We start from the raw sequence: 19,688 nt of genomic DNA, 5'->3' as shown, positions 1-19,688 counted from the left end.
ATACGTCGGTATTATGGCTAAAATTTAAATGATGCACCTTGCTGGACATCAAAGTGGGTTCCGTAATTTTGGGATTGTGAATTGTTGCAACGTGCTGGGTATGATCCCCTAATCCATTTAGGGCCCACTAATCCTTATAACTGGTTAGATTTTGAAGTAGATTGGACAATTAACATCAAGAGAGTGGTTTCCCCTCCTTTCAAGGGCTCTCGACAAATTTAGCAGCTCGGCCAAAAATAAGTCAGCCACTAGCTAAATATATAAAATTATATATTTTAATTATGTATAAAGTAATATATTTATGTATATTATATATTAATAAACTATATATATATATATATGTCGGCTATTATTTTGATGAACGGTTATACAGTATAAGGCTCATTTATTTTTTAAAAATATACACTTGTATCTCTTACGTAGAATTTTCTTAGCTTTTTCGTGTGTTTATTCTTTATTATTTTGAATTGCCTTAGTGAATATCCTAACTCAGTCACTCTATGTATGTGAATATAATTTGTAAAAATTCAGGGATAACGTATTTCCGACACCGCTATTTAACCTTTATCCAATTCTTAATAAATTATTTTGCACGTCTACCAACTTTGTAAAAACTTCAGACATGCGGTGTAAGTCAGACAAAATATCTGAAGCTCATGCATTTCATCAGAAATGTTTGAACTTCAGCGATATGTGCATGAACTTGAGATAAAATATATTGAATCCAACCGTATACGATCGAAGTTCAGTAAAAATATATGCCTGCAAATCAAGCAACAATAACCGAAAACTTAACCATATGAAACTTTAGACATCTAAAGTGCACCCCATGTTTGAAATAATTCAGAAGGGAATATATAAATTAATAAACTTTTACTCACTACGGATATGACACTTAAATGATGATTCCGTTCATTTTGGTCATATAATCAACATATTTGAATCGACCTCAGTGGGTGTCTTGACCATCTATAGTCAAAGTCCTCCAACACCAGACAAAATTTGTGTGAAGTCCAAAATATCCTACAATAAAATGAATGCCACTACGTACAAATAGTAAACGGCCCCCTCTACCATTTTTTCTTTCTTTCTTTTTGGGATAAGGACTTAAACTAAAAGCTTTTTAGTTTGGATTTGACAAAATACGAACTTAAGTATAAAGAGGACATTTTGGTGCACTAAACTTTCTAACAAAAAAGGTTTTTTAATACTTCCTTGTCCAATTTATTTGACATTTTTCTCTTTTTGAAAATCAAGCTTCTTAATTTTTACCGTGTATTTGAACATAGAACCTTTAAATTTTTTAAAATAAAATTTATATATTTGAAAATTAAGTAAAAGTACTATAAGTCACCATAATTAATAATTTAAAATATTTAAAAGACATATGAAAAAATTACGATAAAAAAACAACTCGTTTGACTCTCAAAAAGCGAAAAGTGTCAAACAAATTGGGAGGGAGGAAGTATCAATCACAATTTAAATTTATCGGGAAATTTCTCATTTTAGTAGAAACATTCCAAAGAAATAGCTTAATTAGTAGCCACATTAGCAGCGCTTATGATGATTTTAGGAGCGGATTATTTCCTTTGATTGTATAATCGTGCAGTTTTTGAAAATTTAAAACCCGATTTCCCCTATAAGTCCTCCGATCTACAAAATGATCCCATGTGTTTTATTTACAACGGTATGTGTTTTAATCGATCTTTTGTGAAAATAATCATATAACTAAAAGACATTTTTATTTTGCGTGAATTCAAAAAAGGGGTTTCATTTTATGGAGTAAAAAATAAACGTCCTTTTGGTATATCAATTTAAAAGTTGCTATTATTTGGATTTTAAAATGTTTGTCGCTATACATATACTTAGAGATTAAGGAATACATACGTAGAAAATTGTGGATTTCAAGTTGATAAGCTAAAGCAAAAAGCAGATGAAAGAAAAACAAAGGAGAAAAAGAAAAGATTTTTTTTTTTTTCCCTTCCTTTCTTTCTGTAAAGTGATAAGCAAAAAGGTTTCAACTACACACTTTGATAGCTAAAAAGGTAGTAATAAAGGAAGTTTGTCTTAGTGGAAAAGTGCTTTAATAATTTTGCATTATTATTAACAGTTTCTCATCACTTTCATTTTCAAAGCATTAGTTGTGAATAACATGTTCTTGGTTAGAAGTTTCATTCAATGGGATGAATATTAGTTTTCTATCGTTTTCCCTTTTTCCAACTTTTGCATACACGAAAAGGTGATAAAACTTAAACAATGACCAAAATTACACAATTCAACCACGATTAAGTCAATGATGTTGGTTGGGGAGAATTTAAAATTTTAAATTTATGAATTTTGAATTCTAAAAAGGCAGTTTATTAAGTTTTGGATAAATTATTTATGTATATTCAGTGAATATCTTGCATAAATACGTGAATTTTGAGAAAATTATTAAAGTCTGTCGAATCTAACTAGAACTCTTTGGCCTTCGCCTATGATGGAAATTAAATTATATTTCGAACAAAAATAAAGTTTTCTCACATGGGTCATTTGGTCACGCTCGGACAAAGTTATGCAGGTATATAAACATTGGATTTAATATTGGGGATAACAGCCCCTAAATTATTTGATACTAGTACTTTGTTTCGTTCACTAAACTAAAACTAGGATATACAATGAATATGTTTGAGACTGGATAAATTTAGATAGATTTTAAGAAAATGACTTTTGAAGTGGTAATATTGTAAGCTTAATTAGTTTATTCTAGTATAGCTAATTCAGGTATTATCATTTACATTCAATGTGCATGGAATAAATAATAACAAGATTATCGTATAGAATTTATACCCGTATTAACTAGTACAATGATTAAACACTGATCAATAAATATTATCCTAAAGTTTATGTCAGAATAAATAGAATCCTAATCATGGTAACCAAATGATCCGTTAGCATATTGATGCCACATTATGATTTTTTTTTTTTGTTGGAAAGAAGAACACATTATAAAATTAAGGTGCTTCGGTTTATATGTGGAACTGATTACTGATCTCAGAGTATATCAATTCCCAAATAGTTTTTGTGACAATATAAAAAACATAGGCTTAATACCTAGATGGACCCTTAAACTTGGCATGTTTTGTAAGATAGGCATATAAACTTATAAGGTGACCAGATAGACACTTAAACGTACTCAAAGTGTATTTTTCAAGTTTTTCAGTTGTTTTGAAAACAAAAACTATATTTTTCAAACACTCACAATTTTCATGGCCAAACAAGCCCTAAATATATCACAATTTTTATTTTTATTTTAAAATGCAAAAATAAGGCAAACGCATATACATGAGACTATAAATGTGCACTTAAACCAATAAATACTCGGTAATCGCAATTTTGCAGCTTTCAATTAACTCGGTTTTTTTTTTTTACACTTGAATAATTAAAAAACAATAACTTTAACCAATAAAAATCCTTAAAAAAAAATTCAAATTAAGAAATTTCTAAGTTCAATATTTCAAGTGTAAAAGAAATTTCAAATTAAGAAAACTGTAAAGCCGAGAAGAAAATCCTTAAAAAAAAAGAAATTTCTTAATTTGAAATTTCTTTTTTTAAGGATTTTTATTGGTTAAAGTTATTGTTTTTTAATTATTCAAGTGTAAAAAAAAAAACCGAGTTAATTGAAAGCTGCAAAATTGCGATTAGCGAGTATTTATTGGTTTAAGTGCACATTTATAGTCTCATGTATATGCGTTTGCCTTATTTTTGCATTTTAAAAAAAATATTTTGTGATATATTTAGGGCTTGTTTGGCCATGAAAATTGTGAGTGTTTGAAAAATATAGTTTTTGTTTTCAAAACAACTGAAAAACTTGAAAAATACACTTTGAGTAAGTTTAAGTGTCTATCTGGTCACCTTATAAGTTTATATGTCTATCTTACAAAACATGTCAAGTTTAAGGATCCATCTAGGTATTAAGCCAAAAACATAACTAGAGGGATTATCCAAGAAATAGCATCATTTCCGAATAAATTACATGCAATACAAGTTTTTTCAGAGTTTGCAACTTTACGATTATGTTAATGATGATCTTTGTGTTTGACTGAAAAATCTCATAAGTACCTACTATATTAAGTACATAAAAGGCATGTCTAACATTTTTCAAATCTAAGTATTAGTTTTGAAAACGACTTGTAATAGAATCAGTAATTAGGATTAAGGACGAAGACTCCTTAAACCAGTCATACCTAACTTTTCTATATTGATATAATAATATTTAAATATTTTCCACGTTCCTCAACTTGCATTTTTCTTCTTCTTCTTCTTCAAACTCAAGGCAATGACATTGATTAAAATGATTTAAGACAATTTCATTCATATGTTCATTCATTGCCCTTAGAGATTTATACATTGATACTAGTAATCAATTAGTTCGTCCGGTAATTCGAAACCTAATGTTAGCAAACATGTGTGCATTTGGTATGGCGAAAAATATTTCTCAAGAAAATATTTGTAAGGAAAAAAAAATACTTTTTAGTGTTTGGTTGTGGTAAAATATTTTTCACGGAAATCATTTTCACTAGGAAGAAACTAATTACTTTCCTCATTGTGCAAGTTACATTTCAACTCAAGAAGAAATTTTCTCGCTTCTCTAACTAGTACTTGTACATTATTATCAATTTTCAATTCTCAAATCTAGTGCCTAGAAAGCCATTTATCTTTTTTTCCTTTTTTGAATTTTTCCTCATTTAAAAACTAACGTTCTATATTAAAAAAACAAAACATTAATCACTTAATTCTCTTAATTATGCCTCTTAATTCTCTTACTCTCTCCCTCTTCTATTCGTTACTTGTATTAATAGAGAAAAAAAAATGAAAAGTTATGAAGCCAATTAAGAATAGTAGTAAATGGAAGAAAATGAAGAGTCGTAGCAAAGAGCCATCTTGCATTTTTTCACTCGACAGGGAGTGTTAATGATTTTTTTTTCTTTATTATATTACTTTTCAGTCCATTATTATATTACTTTTCAGTCCATTCTCCTTTTTATGCTCTTTTATAAAAAGAATCTCTCTTATTTTTGTTTGAATGAGCCATTCTTTCCGTTGGAAAAAAAAAAACTTCCCAGATTATTTTTATGAAAATTTGTGCACTTATAATACTAATTTTATTACAATGATCAGTTAATGCATTCAATATTATGCACGCAATACTACTTTTATTACAATCAACTAGTGTATTCAATACTGATTTTATGACCATCACTCGACATATGTTACTCTTTTTCATTTGTTTTGTATTACTCATAAGTTACAATTGTATTGGTTACCATAAATACAAAAACATATCTAATTCATTGCAAAAATAATTCTCTTCTTTTTCATTTATCATTTTAATTGCTCTCTTCATTCCAAAATCTCTGCACAGAAAGTTTCCTCTTTTCCTTTTTCTTTTTTCCCAGCATGGGTGCTTTTTTGCCCCTCTTTTTCTTTTTCGTACTCCCATCTGACTCTTCTATACAACTGATATTGTGGTGAGCATTTTCATGTATTAGTTGATTTCGTTTTGAAAATACAAAAAATATGTACTCTTCTTAGGTGTACGAAAATGGTTGTAAAACAAGGTAAAAGCCTTTTTAGGAGTTTTTTGTGATGCACATTGTTGTAGAATCTCTTTTGGTGTAGGTTGATTCGGAGGGTAAATTTACCGGACAGTGAAAATTACAAAACAAAGGTAATAGTCTTTCGAGGTATTTTTTCGTGATGCATATTGTTGTAGATTCTCTTTTATTTTCTTTATTGTGTTTGCTTTTAAAATGATTTTGAATTTCTGATAGGTGACGAAAACATCAAAGCTTTGTACTCACTCCTCAAGAGCTAGATAAAAAGGTGGTGTATATGTGTGTTGTTACTCTTTAACCCTGTTCCAAACCTAATATTTATAGTGCTACTTCATAGTTAGTAAATTTTCCTTTTGTTAGGCCTAAAATGTCTATTTAAATTTTAGGGGTGATTGCACTAAATTCAAATTGCGTTTCGTTATCTTTTCAGTGCTTACAATAAGGAAAGAGAGAGAGAGAGAATTGAGAAAGTATAATTATCTCTGCATGTTCCACAAACAAATGATAACTTTAAAAATATGTGATTATTTTCCTATGGATACACATACAATTGAAAAAGTGGGAACCACAAAAAGGACTTAACTTCCTCAAAATCTGCTATAGGATTTTTTTTTTATGTGTTTTAAAGAGGTCTCGCCAATTTCGTCATAAAAACGGATAAATGTGTGTTATGGCTTACAACATACAATATGTTTTCTTAAATATTTAAATATCTAAAATTATTAAAATTAGATTGTAAATCCATAACAAATGTTTCAAAATTATTTTTATTGGACAAAGAGAATGATAAAAAATTGACCCGGTTTGAGCTTTCTAAATTTATTAGTAGAAGGAATTCGTTACGTGATTATTTTACAAAAGAATAGTAGTTTCTGATTTTATTTGAGGAATTTAAGGGCATAAATAAGTGAGAGATACGCAAAGAAGAAAAACAGAGAAGAATTCGTAAAAGTATAATAGAAAAAAATCAAGTGACAAAAGGTGAGAATTAGAAAATAAAGATGTAAAGTAAATTATTAAGACGGAAATTATAGGAAAAATATAAGAAAAGAAGGATAAATAAAAGAAAAGGAACAAAGCTGCAAAAAAGAATTCCAAAAATATCAAGAAGATAACGAGAATATCAAATAATTTTTTATCGGGTTTTTCTTTATTTCAAAAATTAGAAAAAGTCTCTCTTTTTTCTTTTTTTACACAAGTAAGGGGAGATAAATGCAACTCTTGGATATAAATTCATTAAGTTTCTAAAATTGTGAAAAAATACGTTTTTATCTTAATATTTACTAGAAGTTTTTTTTTAAAAAAAATTGAGATGAGCGGTTCAAAATGTGTAGAATTTCAAGTGAAAGAAACAAACTAAATAAATTTTGACTCTATTTATTATATAAAAATAATTATGGAACATATGTCAATTATCTCTGAGTATTAGAAAAAGGGCCAGAGATTAATTAATTACTCCGTCCTTGCATGTCTTAGTGTTGAATGTAGTATTCACTAGTACTGAATATGATATCTTTGCATTTATTTTTTACACGTGGTGACATAATTTCGAAAAGAGATTATTTATGATCATAATTGCTTAAAGTGATGGAAATATTGAAATAACGACAACCAACTTTTTTCAGGATTTGACATTATAATGGAAAAAAATATGAACAATTGCAATTAAAAAAATGACTAATGCACCGCACGTAGCGCGAGCATATTTATTAGTTTTTTTTATCAACACACTATTCTATCGATTAACATTGTAATCAGTCCATTGAGCAATTTGATCATCAGAAAGGCTCTCTATAGCATTAATTTTATTATTGAATGACACTTATAATCTCATGTTAATTGTCGTGAATTAAGTTAATCGATCCAATTAATTATGGATATCAAATAATTATACACAAAAAAGAAAGAGCGAAACTCAAAAGTGGCACGACACTTGCACTTAGAACAATCTGACACCGGGATTCTAATTATAACTAGTTATGTGAGGCCCGGGCTTATCCCTGCTAAGCCCGGACCCAAACTCAAGATATAAAAGTAGATATTTTAACTAAAGAAATATAATTTGTGTTAGTACAAGTGTACAATAACAACAACAACAACAATCATATATTCATTGTAGTCCCACAAGTGGGTAGTTATATGAAAGCAAAAATTTTATTCCACTCCTTTAATATTTTAACTTCCATTTTGATGAAACTATTTAATTCAAATCAAATTTGGAACCAGAATTTGACATTATAACTTATGTATCCTAATTTTCTGAAGTTATTTAGTTCTAAATAAATAATCTATATATAGTTAATGAACTTTTAAGACAAATACATAATTTAACTTGTGCAGCGGATGGAGCTGTTCCTCTCTTAATTAGGGATTAGGGGTTCGAACATGGATATGGAAAAAGATCTTTGGAGGAAGCGCTCCCCCCGAATAGGCGCGATCCGGTGCGAATTATCTGGATTAATTGGGCTCAAATGCGGATATCGAGCACCAATCAGAAAATCAAAGAACGTGAAAAAAGAGGCAGGAGGTTCGATAGCTTTTGAAAAGTAGACTTTAAAAACAAAAAACAAAAAAATTGACTTAAATAAATAAGATTAGGACCTAAAAGTAATTAATTAAAAAGTTTTAAAAAAATTTAAAAATTATTGTGAGGATTACAAAAGTCCCCAGGTTCGATAGCTTTTGAAAAGTAGACTTTAAAAACAAAAAACAAAAAAATTGACTTAAATAAATAAGATTAGGACATAAAAGTAATTAATTAAAAAGTTTTTAAAAATTTGAAAAATTATTATAAGGACTACAAAAGTCCTCACATTTGCTCTTATATAATATAGTAATGTTAGAGCCCGTTTGGATTGGCTTATAAGTTGGCTTATAAGTTGTTTTCAGCTTTTTTGAGTGTTTGGCTGGCCAGCTTAAAGTCATTTTATGCTTAAAATAAGCTCAAAAAAATAATTGGACCCATTTGACTTAGTTTATCTAAAGCAGCTTATAAGCTGAAAACAACTTATAAGCCAAAAAAAATAAGTTAGACTACCCCAACTTATTTTTTTCAGCTTATAAGCTGCAAACAGCTTTAAGCTATAAGCCAATCCAAACGGGCTCTTACTCTCTTTAATTAATTAAAATGCTTATCACAACAATCCTAAAACTAATTTAAATACACTAGGAGAAAAGAAAAAAGAAATATTTAGTGATGGAAATCACATTGGAATAAGGAATCTAACTAGTCCTGCTTAGTTCTGAGAGGTTGGAGAAAAGGTTCATAGTTGATAAAATAAGTGCTAGATCATACTGATATTTTAAAAATAATAACTGTGTACACTATTTTGTGCAAATAGCAAACATGCAATCACACTACTTTGTCAAGAACATCACGAAAAGTAAAGAAACAGATAATGGCCATGTGTGTATGTATGCAACTTATAGGACCTTACCACCAAAGATGACGATACAAAAATCACTTCCCTTGAAAGAGTTCAAAATATATAAAAATAAATACATAAAAAAGTTAAGAAGATCCAACATGTATTATATAGATATAAAAGTAAATAATTTTAACTTTATATACAATATAATTTTTTACTAGAAGAGATTTGAATGAACCGTTACGCTCCCTAATTCTGCCCTTAATCAAGAGGTATGGTGTAATAGATAGACCCCCTTCGCCCTTAATCAAATGTTTCATGTTTAAGTTATGAAAATGAAAAATCTTTATGTATTTTTCTTTGAATCTTATACGACGTAAATCTAAATCATCTGATTAATAAATGTGTGAAACCAAATTATTATACCCAAAAAATTTAGGACCTCATTTATGGGGTGTGGGGTGGGGCGTGGGGTGAGGGGTGGTGGGTTGTTTGGAATGTGGAAGCCTGGAAGGAATCTCTCTTTTTGACATAGTCATATGATATTAGTCCAACTTAAAACCTGCTATGCTGTAGGTCCCATTTGACCTTTTTCTCTGCCTTTCAGTAGCAAATCAGATGCAATTATTCCCTATACCTTGTCTTCACATTTTTCTGTCAAAAAAATCAAACAAAATAAAACTAATGGGAAGCAAAATTAATGGAAATGAACGTCCTCTTTTATTTTTCATTTTGTTTCAAAGGTAAAAGGATAATTATAAAAAAAACTCACAAAAAGAAAACATGACATTTTTTTAAAATAGATTAAAGAAAGCAAACATATAAATTAAAATGAAATGAGTAATTTTCCAAACGAATTTGTCATAAATCATAACATATGGTACCGTAACAACCTCTAATTTTATTTAAGATTAAAAAAATCTAAATAACAACTCAATACGTCAGGTTAGAACTTAACTTCATGAAAAAATCACACTACATTATTTTATTCCTTAAACTAGGAGATAAGCACAAGCAGCCAAAAAACAAAAATAATAAATTTAAATAAATAAAAGAAAGATAAAAAGTGGTACCTGCCAATTGATAATGCTTCCAACTTAAACTTAACAGTGATAGAGTCCTTTCCTCATTCTAATAAATAAAAACTCCATTTTTAATATTTATCTTTCTCTTTCAAGATTCTATGGGACCAGTAATTCTCCATTTAAAAAAGAAAAAATTATTTCAGGAAAATTAAGATTTAAAAAACACTAAAAATTTTATTTAAAAAACACTAAAAACTTTATTTTTACTTTTTTTTTTCTCACTTTCAATATATTCAAACAACTCGAGACCCACTTAATGATAACATACTGGGTATATTGTTGTTTTATATATTTAAAAATCATAACCAAACTCAACTCCAACTCCAACTTTAAGTAGGCGTTTGGCTATAAGAATTATTCACTTTATTTCGAAATATTTTTTCACTTTTTTTACTTTTCAGCGTTTGCCATATGAATTCTGAATACAACTTGAAGTTATATTTCGGAATACCAAAAACTTATTTTTCAAAAATTTGCACTTTTTTCACTTTTTTACTAGATTTTACAAAAAATTAAAATTTCAAAAATTATGACCAAATACAACTTCAACTACAAAATTTCAAAAAGAGTGATATATTTTTTTTTATTTCTATGGACAAACGGGGCCTAAAATTACAAATAAAGTGAAAAAAATTTGGTTTTAATGGGCTTTCTCTCTCTCAACATTAAGAGCCTGTTTAAATGGGCTTATGCTTATAAGCTAAAAAAATAAGTTGGGATAGTCTAACTTTTTTTTTTTTTTGTTTATAAGCTGTTTTAGATAAGTTAAGTCAAATGGGCTCAATTATTTTTTTGAGCTTATTTTAAGCACAAAATAACTTTAAGCTGGCCAGCCAAATACTCAAAAAAGCTGAAAACAGCTTATAAGCAACTTATAAGCCAATCCAAACGGGCTCTAACTCATTTTGTTAAGTTTTTTTTTTTTTTTTAAAAAAAAGATCTTCCCTTTCTCTCTCACTCCAGAAACATACGTCAATCATTTACATTATGTAGTTCATTTATTAATCTTAAATGTATTTTTTTTTTCCATTTTCCTTTTCTTGATTACATATGCTCAACTTTTTAGCTCAGTCTTTTTTGATGTTCCCATTTACATAGTTCTTGTTAACTTTTTTCATCAAAGAACAAGATTTAGTGTAATGTGTACTAGATTTTTCATCTTTTTTCTTTGGTTTGCTATTTTTCTTCTCATAAATGGCACCCAAGCACAACCAGGTAATAATCCTTTTGCTTAAATCTATGTGCATATTTTTTTGTTACTCTGTTTTGTGGTGGGGTTCTAGATTTACTTGTTCTTTGTATTTCCATAGTTCTTGTTCATGGATTTGTGCTGCTCTGTGTTGTAGCAACCAAAAAGAAAAAGAAAAAAAAAAGAAAAAAGAGAAAAGAAAAAGAAAAGAAAGAGTTGGTTCTGATTTTCTTTTGTGTTTTTGCTTTAAATGGCTTGTCTTTATGTTCATATTGTACTTCTCTGTAGTGTATCTGCTGCAAGATGTGATTTTGGATGTATCTATATATGTGTGTGGTGTGTTTGGGAAGGGGGTGGGGGGGGGGGGAGGTTATCTAATGCTGTTTATGGTGTGTTTAAAAAAGTTCTTACTATTGATTTAGATAGTTAATTACAATTGAAAAGGAAATATTGGGAAAGCAAATTGAGAAGTAGGAGAAGTGGAGTGCTTTATTTGTCTCATTTCTAGGTGTCATCATACTTTAAGGATATAACTCTACTTGAATGCATATTCATGGAATGTATGTCTTCTGATGCTTATAGGTTCATTCCTAAAAATCTGATCTGACCATGTTACCATATTAGAATCTTTGACTCTTTATCATACCTCAAGAAAAGGAACTCTAATTGAAGGACAGACTTTGAGCAGGAAATGTTTCAACTTTTTGGAAGGATAGATTTTAAGACTATGTTGAATAGCATTATCAAATTGCATGACTAGTAGGTGGTTCGAACGATGTTGATGCCACATTTGGATTTGAATATGCAACTTATTGGTGTAACCAAAACAAGAGCGTCTAGCAGAGAAGGTGTTTTACAATAGCTTAAGTTTTAGCTAAGCTAGAGAGATTAATAGGACATGGAATGAATCTCGGGGTGTTTTTCCAAATGGGAAAGCAGTTCTCGTTCTGTATTAAAGCTTTACTTATGGGTGTGAAAGTTGGTGGAAATATGCATGCATTGCTAATATATTGTCAAACCTCTCTACAACAGGGTTGTTTGTTTCTATATTTTTTGGCTGCTAAAGCGAAATGCTGTTATAGAGAACATATAATATAACATAACAGAGAAGATTATAGCGAATTGTTGTTATAGAGGATAGTTGTTTTAAAGAGGTCTGACTGTATTTCGAATTGTGAAACAGGTTTTGTAAGTATAGATTGTGGAGGCAAAGACAACTTCACAGATGAACTTGGTCTCGAATGGACTCCCGATACTCAAATGATTAGCGGAGATATAGCTAGTATCTCTGTAGCAAATGAGACGAGGACACAATATATGGCCTTGAGATACTTTCCAGCTGATAACAGAAAGTATTGCTATACACTTAATGTGATTCCCAGAAACAGGTACCTTGTAAGAGCAACTTTTCTGTATGGAAACTTTGATAACAACAATGTTTACCCAAAGTTTGACATCTCACTCGGGGCAACTCATTGGGCCACAATAGTAATTTCTGATGCTAATACAATGGAGTACCAAGAGTTAATATTTCTAGCCAAGGAACCTTCCGTAAGTGTCTGTTTATCCAATGCAACTACTGGCCAGCCCTTCATTTCAACACTTGAGCTCCGGCATTTTAATGGTTCAATATATTTGACTGACTATGAGAACGAGTTTTTCATGAGCGTTTCTGCAAGGATAAATTTTGGTGCTCAGAGTGATGATCCTGTTAGGTATATTTCAGTTCTTCACATTCTTGTATATTTTAGAATTTGATAGCTATTGACATCTTTGAGTTGATAATAACAGTCGTAAGCTCTGTCCCTAGCATGCTCTTCTTCTGGCTTATTGTTTTGGGCCTTTTCATTTTTGGTCTGTCAGCCAAAACTAATTACGGGACCTAGCCAAAATATACAAAACATATACACTGATTATGTATATGATATCTATATTACATGTATATTTATGAATACTATATGTATATTTTTACTTAATATACAAAACATATAAATTTGCCTGCTATTAATTTTAAGAGTGGTCCAAAAATGTAATTATCTTATTGTTTAGTTCGACTCTGAAATTTTAATTTTCCCTTAATGTCCTTATTCTCCTAGGTACCCTGATGACCCATTCGATAGAATATGGGTGTCTGACACCATAAAAAAAGCCAACTACCTTGTTGATGTTGCTGCTGGTACTGAAAGAGTTTCAACAAAAATGCCAATTGATGTGAACACTGTAAATGGTGAAATGCCTCCTCAGAAAGCAATGCAAACAGCTGTAGTAGGAAAAAATGGCTCGTTAACTTATCGTCTGAACCTTGATGGTTTCCCTGGTTTTGGTTGGGCATTCACCTATTTTGCTGAAATTGAGGATTTGGGTCCTAGTAATAGTAGGAAATTCCGGTTAGTCCTCCCTGGAGCTCCTGATGTCAGTAAAGCTGCAGTTAATATCCAAGAGAATGCCCATGGGAAATATCGTTTATATGAGCCGGGCTACTTCAACTTATCCTTACCCTTTGTATTATCTTTTCGTTTCGGGAAGACATCTGACTCCACCTTGGGGCCTCTCTTGAATGCTATGGAAATAAACAGATATGTGAAAAGAATTGATGGCTCTTTAGATGGTAAAACCATGTCTTTCCTTGAACACACTTTTGTTTGTTAGTTTCAAGATCTAATTAGGCATGTCTATTACTCTTTCCATGAGTTGCAGGACCAGTTATTTCCAGTTTAATCTCGCATTACGCTTCTGCCAATTGGACAAATGAAGGTGGTGACCCATGCTTACCGGTCCCATGGTCCTGGATCCGTTGTGACTCAGATATCAGACCAAGAATAACATCAATGTAGAGTTCATCACTTTATCTCTTTATGCTAATAGCTTATTTGGCCAAGCTTCTAAAATCAGCTGATTTTGAAAAGTGCTTTTCAAAGAAGTACTTTGGGGGAAAACTATTTCTTTTTGCTTCTCAAAAACTTCTTCATCTACTCAAAAGCATTTTTTCCTCTCCTGGAAGCTTGGCCAAACACCTCAATTTTGAAAAATAAAGCACTTGTTTTGGGGGAAAAAAAATAACACTTTTGGCCTTGGAGAGCTTGGACAAAAAGGCTATAAATATCATCTTTTCCACTTTCGCGCTTCACTTATGGAAGAATTCTTCTATGTAACTTTCTAGTTTTCTGTTTTCTCTTCACGTCTTTTCGCAACCTGAAGCAATGAGCTAATGTTTCATAACTGTCACCTTGGCAGTAAATTGTCCGGACAAAATTTGACTGGAAATATTCCGTCGGAGTTGACAAAGTTGAGCAGCTTAGTTGAACTGTAAGTTATAATATCGTTCTATTAAATGTTATACACCTGCTGAGGTTCTTTTTGTCCCTTTCTGCTGCTGTATAATCAATATGCATTCATGTTCGTAATGCAGCTGGCTGGATGGGAATTCACTTACTGGTCCAATACCCGATTTTAGTGGATGTCCTAACTTACAGATAATGTGAATCGGGCTTCCTTTTTCAACTCATCTTTATTAGCTATTCTTTTAAACACTTGGAGTGGTGAATCTAATCATTATGCTTCTTGCAGACATCTTGAGAACAATCAGTTGAGTGGACAGCTTCCTTCCACCTTAGCAGACCTAGCAAATTTGAAAGAACTGTAAGCAGCAGAATTATCTTTGTAACAATTTTTTAGGGTCCAAACTGCCTCCCTTTCTCTTATTTTAGTTTTACAGTCGCATGTATAGCCTCTAGTAAAGTTCTCTTCTCTTTCTTGATGAAAATAATGATTGCAGGTACGTGCAGAACAACATGCTAACCGGAAGTGTGCCATCTGGTCTTCTTGATAACGGTCTGATTTTGAAGTGGGTATCATTTCTGTGCCAATTCTTAAGTTCTTCTGATAATCATGATGCCTTTCTGAATTGTTTTTCTGTTTCTTTACTAAATCTGCTGAATATTCTGCATTCTCCTCAGCTATACTGGAAACGTTAATCTTCGCAAAGGAGAAAGCAGTCGGAGCCATAAGAAAATCATCATAGGATCATCAGTAGGTGCTTCTGCTCTTCTTCTTGCTACCATTGCCTCTTGCATACTACTGCAAAAAGGAAAAAAAAGCTCTCCTAAGCAAGCAGGTCTAGTGCAATATTTAATTATGTCACGTTCATTATGCATAAATGTTTTTTGGTGGGACTCACATTATGTTTATGCTTCTATTTTAGGCCACATCGAAATGAATTTACCTCCTCAAAGGTTTGTCTCTTCCTTGGGAGATGCTGCAACAGAAGCGGCACACTGCTTTACGTTAGCTGAACTTGAAGAAGCGACCAGGAACTTTGAAAAGAAGGTTGGATCAGGGGGGTTTGGAATTGTATATTATGGGAAATTAAAGGACGGGAAGGAGATTGCTGTCAAACTTCTAACAAATAATTCCTTTCAGGGGAAGCGAGAGTTCTCAAATGAGGTAAATTGGTGGTTGTTCCTGTTATACTCTAGAAGCTTGTCATGATGTTACATTTTAAGGCACTTTTAAGGAAATGAAAAAAAAAGAAACGAAGAGATGGAACTGCAGTTTTAGTCCCCTTCTCAATTTAAAGTTCTAGCTATTTTAACTGGTGAGGGAAATTACTTGATGGAGTCATTTGAGCTTGAATTAGTAAGTCTTACTGTAAAACAAACATTGATATGCAAATACAATTTCATTGACCAGAACTTGATTAAGCTGTTCCACTGTGCTACAATTTCTTTTCCTTTACATGATGCAATTTTGGATTTGATGCAAGTTAGAACAACACATTTCCAGATATGTGGCAAACTTACAATTTTCATTCCTAGTGAGGGTTTTACTTCTGTGAGGAATGAGTACATTTTCAATGAATTGATTTATTCTGGTTTGCCTGGACACTTAATATGTGAATGCATGATATTTGACACAGGTCGCTCTGCTTTCAAGAATACATCACAGAAACCTCGTACAGTTTCTGGGATTTTGCCAGGAAGACGGGAAGAGTGTCCTTGTGTATGAATTCATGCATATGGGAACTTTGAAAGAACACCTCTATGGTAAGTACATCTCTTACTTCGATTCACATTAAGTTTTTTTTTTTAATCAGGTAAAAGCTTTCATTAATAATAACAAGGCCATCTTGGCTGTATACAAGTGGTATACCAAAAAAGGAGAAACCTACAAATATTATGATTATTATCTTTGATTTACATTTTAGTTCTAACCTGAATGATGCTCAATGTGTATTAAACATTGACAGGTCCTCAATTACCTGATCGAAGTATGAATTGGATCAGGCGCCTTGAGATTGCTGAAGATGCTGCAAAAGGTTTGTAAGAAGGGCTTTTTCATTTTGGACCGTTGGCCGAAATTAGTTAACGTCGCTAGCCAAAATATACAAAACTTATACATTGATTATGTATATTTTGTATGTTATATGAATATTTTATGTATATTATATGTATATTACCTAATATACAAAACTTATACATTTTCTGGCTATTAATCTTTGAGCAGTCCAAAAATGTAACTATCCCTTGTAAGAAAGGAGGAATTTTTCTTGGATTAGACGAGAAGGATCTTTCGACATTCACGGTGTTACTCTTATGTTTGTTTCAGGAATCGAATATCTTCACACAGGATGTGTCCCATCCATCATCCATAGAGATGTAAAAACTAGCAATATTCTGCTTGACACGAATATGAGAGCGAAGGTTTCAGATTTTGGTCTCTCCAAACTTGCAGTAGATGGAGCCTCTCATGTGTCAAGCATAGTCCGTGGAACTGTAGGATATCTGGATCCCGAGTATGCATTCTTCTCTGGAATTTTGAACTTTTTATTTATCACACAAGGCCAAGATTTAGTCACATTTTTATTCCACAAGTTTTTGTTTTGGTGTGCTCTTAATTTGTTATAAGAATCATGTATTTTCTTTGTTTCTCACGATCTCCAATTAACAAGGACAAAGTTTTATCTATGAATCTTAATGATGCGAACAAAGCTAAATGCTACCAGTGACATTTTTCCCTACTTAAATTATATACCTTCCCTATTTATGTGGCACCGTTTGACCGACACGGAGTTTAAGAAACGAAGAAAGACTTTTGAAACGTGTGGCCTAAAACAAGCCATAGGCATTTGTGTGGCTATAAATCACTCATAAGGGTAAAATGAGAATTTTAAAGTTAAATTGTTTTTACATATAGAAAGGTGTCATTTTCTTTGGGACAAAATAAAAAGGAAAGTATGCCACATAAATTAGGACAGAGAGTAATAATAATTTAAACCACAAATTATTTGTGCACGATCTCCTTTCCAGGAGTGTCAACAGTCAATACACCACGTTCTCTTGTGAAAGTATTGGCTCCCTTCTCTATAATGTCGTCTGGAATTTTTAATACTAGCTACTATGTTCTTTCTACAAGAACTATGTTGAACGCTTACCAATTCTACTTGAACTTCGGCGGCTAATGCTCCCAAATTGTCTTTCTTAATAAGTTATATGTTGTTCAGGACTTGTATATTTGACTCTTTTAATTCAATGTCTAAACAGATATTACATTTCACAGCAGTTGACGGACAAAAGTGACGTTTACAGTTTTGGCGTCATTCTCTTGGAGCTAATATCTGGTCAAGAAGCAATATCTAATGAAAAATTTGGTGTCAATTGCCGTAATATTGTCCAATGGGTAAGATAATTTATTGATCATATGCACTATCTTTAATAACAAATGCTAGCGAATTATCACCTTAGTACTTTCTCCGTTTGACAGAAGTTGATATCTTCTTGCTTCTGAAATAGTCGAGACAAAAATGGTCTCTTATCTTTGCTAGTAGGTTCAAAATAGTCCTTTAAGTAACACTTGAGTGGTTTTGGTCCTTTTAGTTCTCCAAAAGTGAGCACTTTTAGTCTCTGTTAGATATTTACCAAACTTTGATTGTTAAATTTCATCGGAACTGTGAAAATAGAAAATATTTATCGGAAACTCACGTGTGAGGTTTTGTAGTGTATGTTATTTTTGGTCTATTTCACGAGTTTGTTCCAATTTTTTGAGGTGTAATTTTTTTTTTTTTTTTTGTGTATGATGTAGTTTTTTGGTTGCAGTGTTTGAGATTTTGAAGGAAATTTCTGATGTTCTGGTTAAAAGAGAAATTTCCACAGTTCCGGTTAAATTTAACAATCAGAGTTTGGTAAATATTTGACGGAGACCAAAAGTGCTCACTTTTGACAAACTTAAAGGATCAAAACTGCTCAGTTGATACTTAAGGGACTATTTTGAACCTTTACTACTAAAAAATAAGGGACCATTTTTGTAATTTTCTCGAAATAGTCCTACATATTATGCTCATTGTGTATGCCAACCTTATACATTCATAATTTTCTTAGTTTCTTCTAACAACTTAGATGGAACATCTGAATAATTCAGGTTGACACCTGCATAATCAGTGCTATTGCTGGGAAAGGATTTTATCTAATGAACTGTGCTATAAAGTTGGATGCCTTATTAGGCATTTTCTGGAGTGATTAATATTTTCTTCTTTCAATCGTCTAGGCGAAACTACACATTGAAAGTGGGGACATTCAGGGCATTATCGACCCCGCTTTACACAACGACTATGACATCCAATCAATTTGGAAGATAGCTGAGAAAGCTTTGATGTGCGTCCAACCCCATGGGAGCATGAGACCTTCGATCTCAGAAGTTATCAAGGAAATCCAGGATGCAATTGCAATCGAAAGAGGGGCAGAAGCAGTAAGGGAAGGTAGTTCTGATGATATATCAAGGCATTCGATGCATTCCTCCCTACACGCAGGTTCAATGGACTTAGGTGCAAGTGACCATTACTTGTCCATTGATGAATCTATCACGAGACCAACAGCTCGATAAGTTTTTGTTCATATGACTGTAGGATTTTGTTCATAAAATGACCATTAATTTGTGTTATTTCTAATTCATTTTGCTCTATTCACGTATTTATCGATGGCTAGGATTACACGATTGATGTTATTGATACCTTTTGTTAGAAACAAAACCTTTTTTACATTGTGTAAAGGCAGGTTGTTGAGCCTAGTGTTAATTTTACATTTTTTTTAGAACCAAGAGAAAAAAGTGTAAGCAATTCTATACTTATACTGTCCTTTTGGTAGAAATTCTTATGGTTAAAACCATCCTGCAGCTCCGGTTTCCCTCAAGTTACTGATACATCCATATCAGGTAGAATTAATGATCGTGTGAAAGTACCTTTTAGGGGATAGCTAGTTCAAGATTAAAATGAATCTGTGTATACATAAATATATACTTGTTCCTTTTTACACACATTTATGATATAGGAATAGTTCAATGTAAGAAAAAGGTGGATTTTCTCTATGAACAAGGAAGCTATAAGTAATGATAACTACTTATCATCAAGGAACAGAGAAAGCAGTGTGATTGCCGACACTGGGCATGGTGAACAGCTTTA

At 31.6% G+C, this 19,688-nt stretch overlaps 1 protein-coding gene across 1 annotated transcript; it reads left to right on the top strand.

Moving 5' to 3' along the window:
- The first annotated feature begins 10,999 nt into the window (after window positions 1–10,999).
- LOC132630109 (probable LRR receptor-like serine/threonine-protein kinase At1g67720) lies at window positions 11,000–19,355 on the top strand. The gene is made up of 15 exons (XM_060345651.1): window positions 11,000–11,265; window positions 12,423–12,954; window positions 13,336–13,847; window positions 13,937–14,069; window positions 14,474–14,545; window positions 14,649–14,717; window positions 14,807–14,878; window positions 15,015–15,083; window positions 15,196–15,353; window positions 15,441–15,682; window positions 16,155–16,281; window positions 16,485–16,553; window positions 16,844–17,030; window positions 17,779–17,914; window positions 18,779–19,355. The coding sequence occupies exons 1-15, from the start codon at window positions 11,190–11,192 to the stop codon at window positions 19,112–19,114; spliced, it is 2,790 nt and encodes a 929-aa protein (XP_060201634.1). The 5' UTR covers window positions 11,000–11,189; the 3' UTR covers window positions 19,115–19,355.
- The last annotated feature ends 333 nt before the right edge of the window (window positions 19,356–19,688 follow it).

This window comes from Lycium barbarum, chromosome 3, assembly GCF_019175385.1.
Source record: "Lycium barbarum isolate Lr01 chromosome 3, ASM1917538v2, whole genome shotgun sequence".
Lineage (NCBI taxonomy): Eukaryota > Viridiplantae > Streptophyta > Magnoliopsida > Solanales > Solanaceae > Lycium > Lycium barbarum.
The sequence above is the reverse complement of the archived record's forward strand: the minus strand, read 5'-3'. Positions and strand labels throughout refer to the sequence as shown.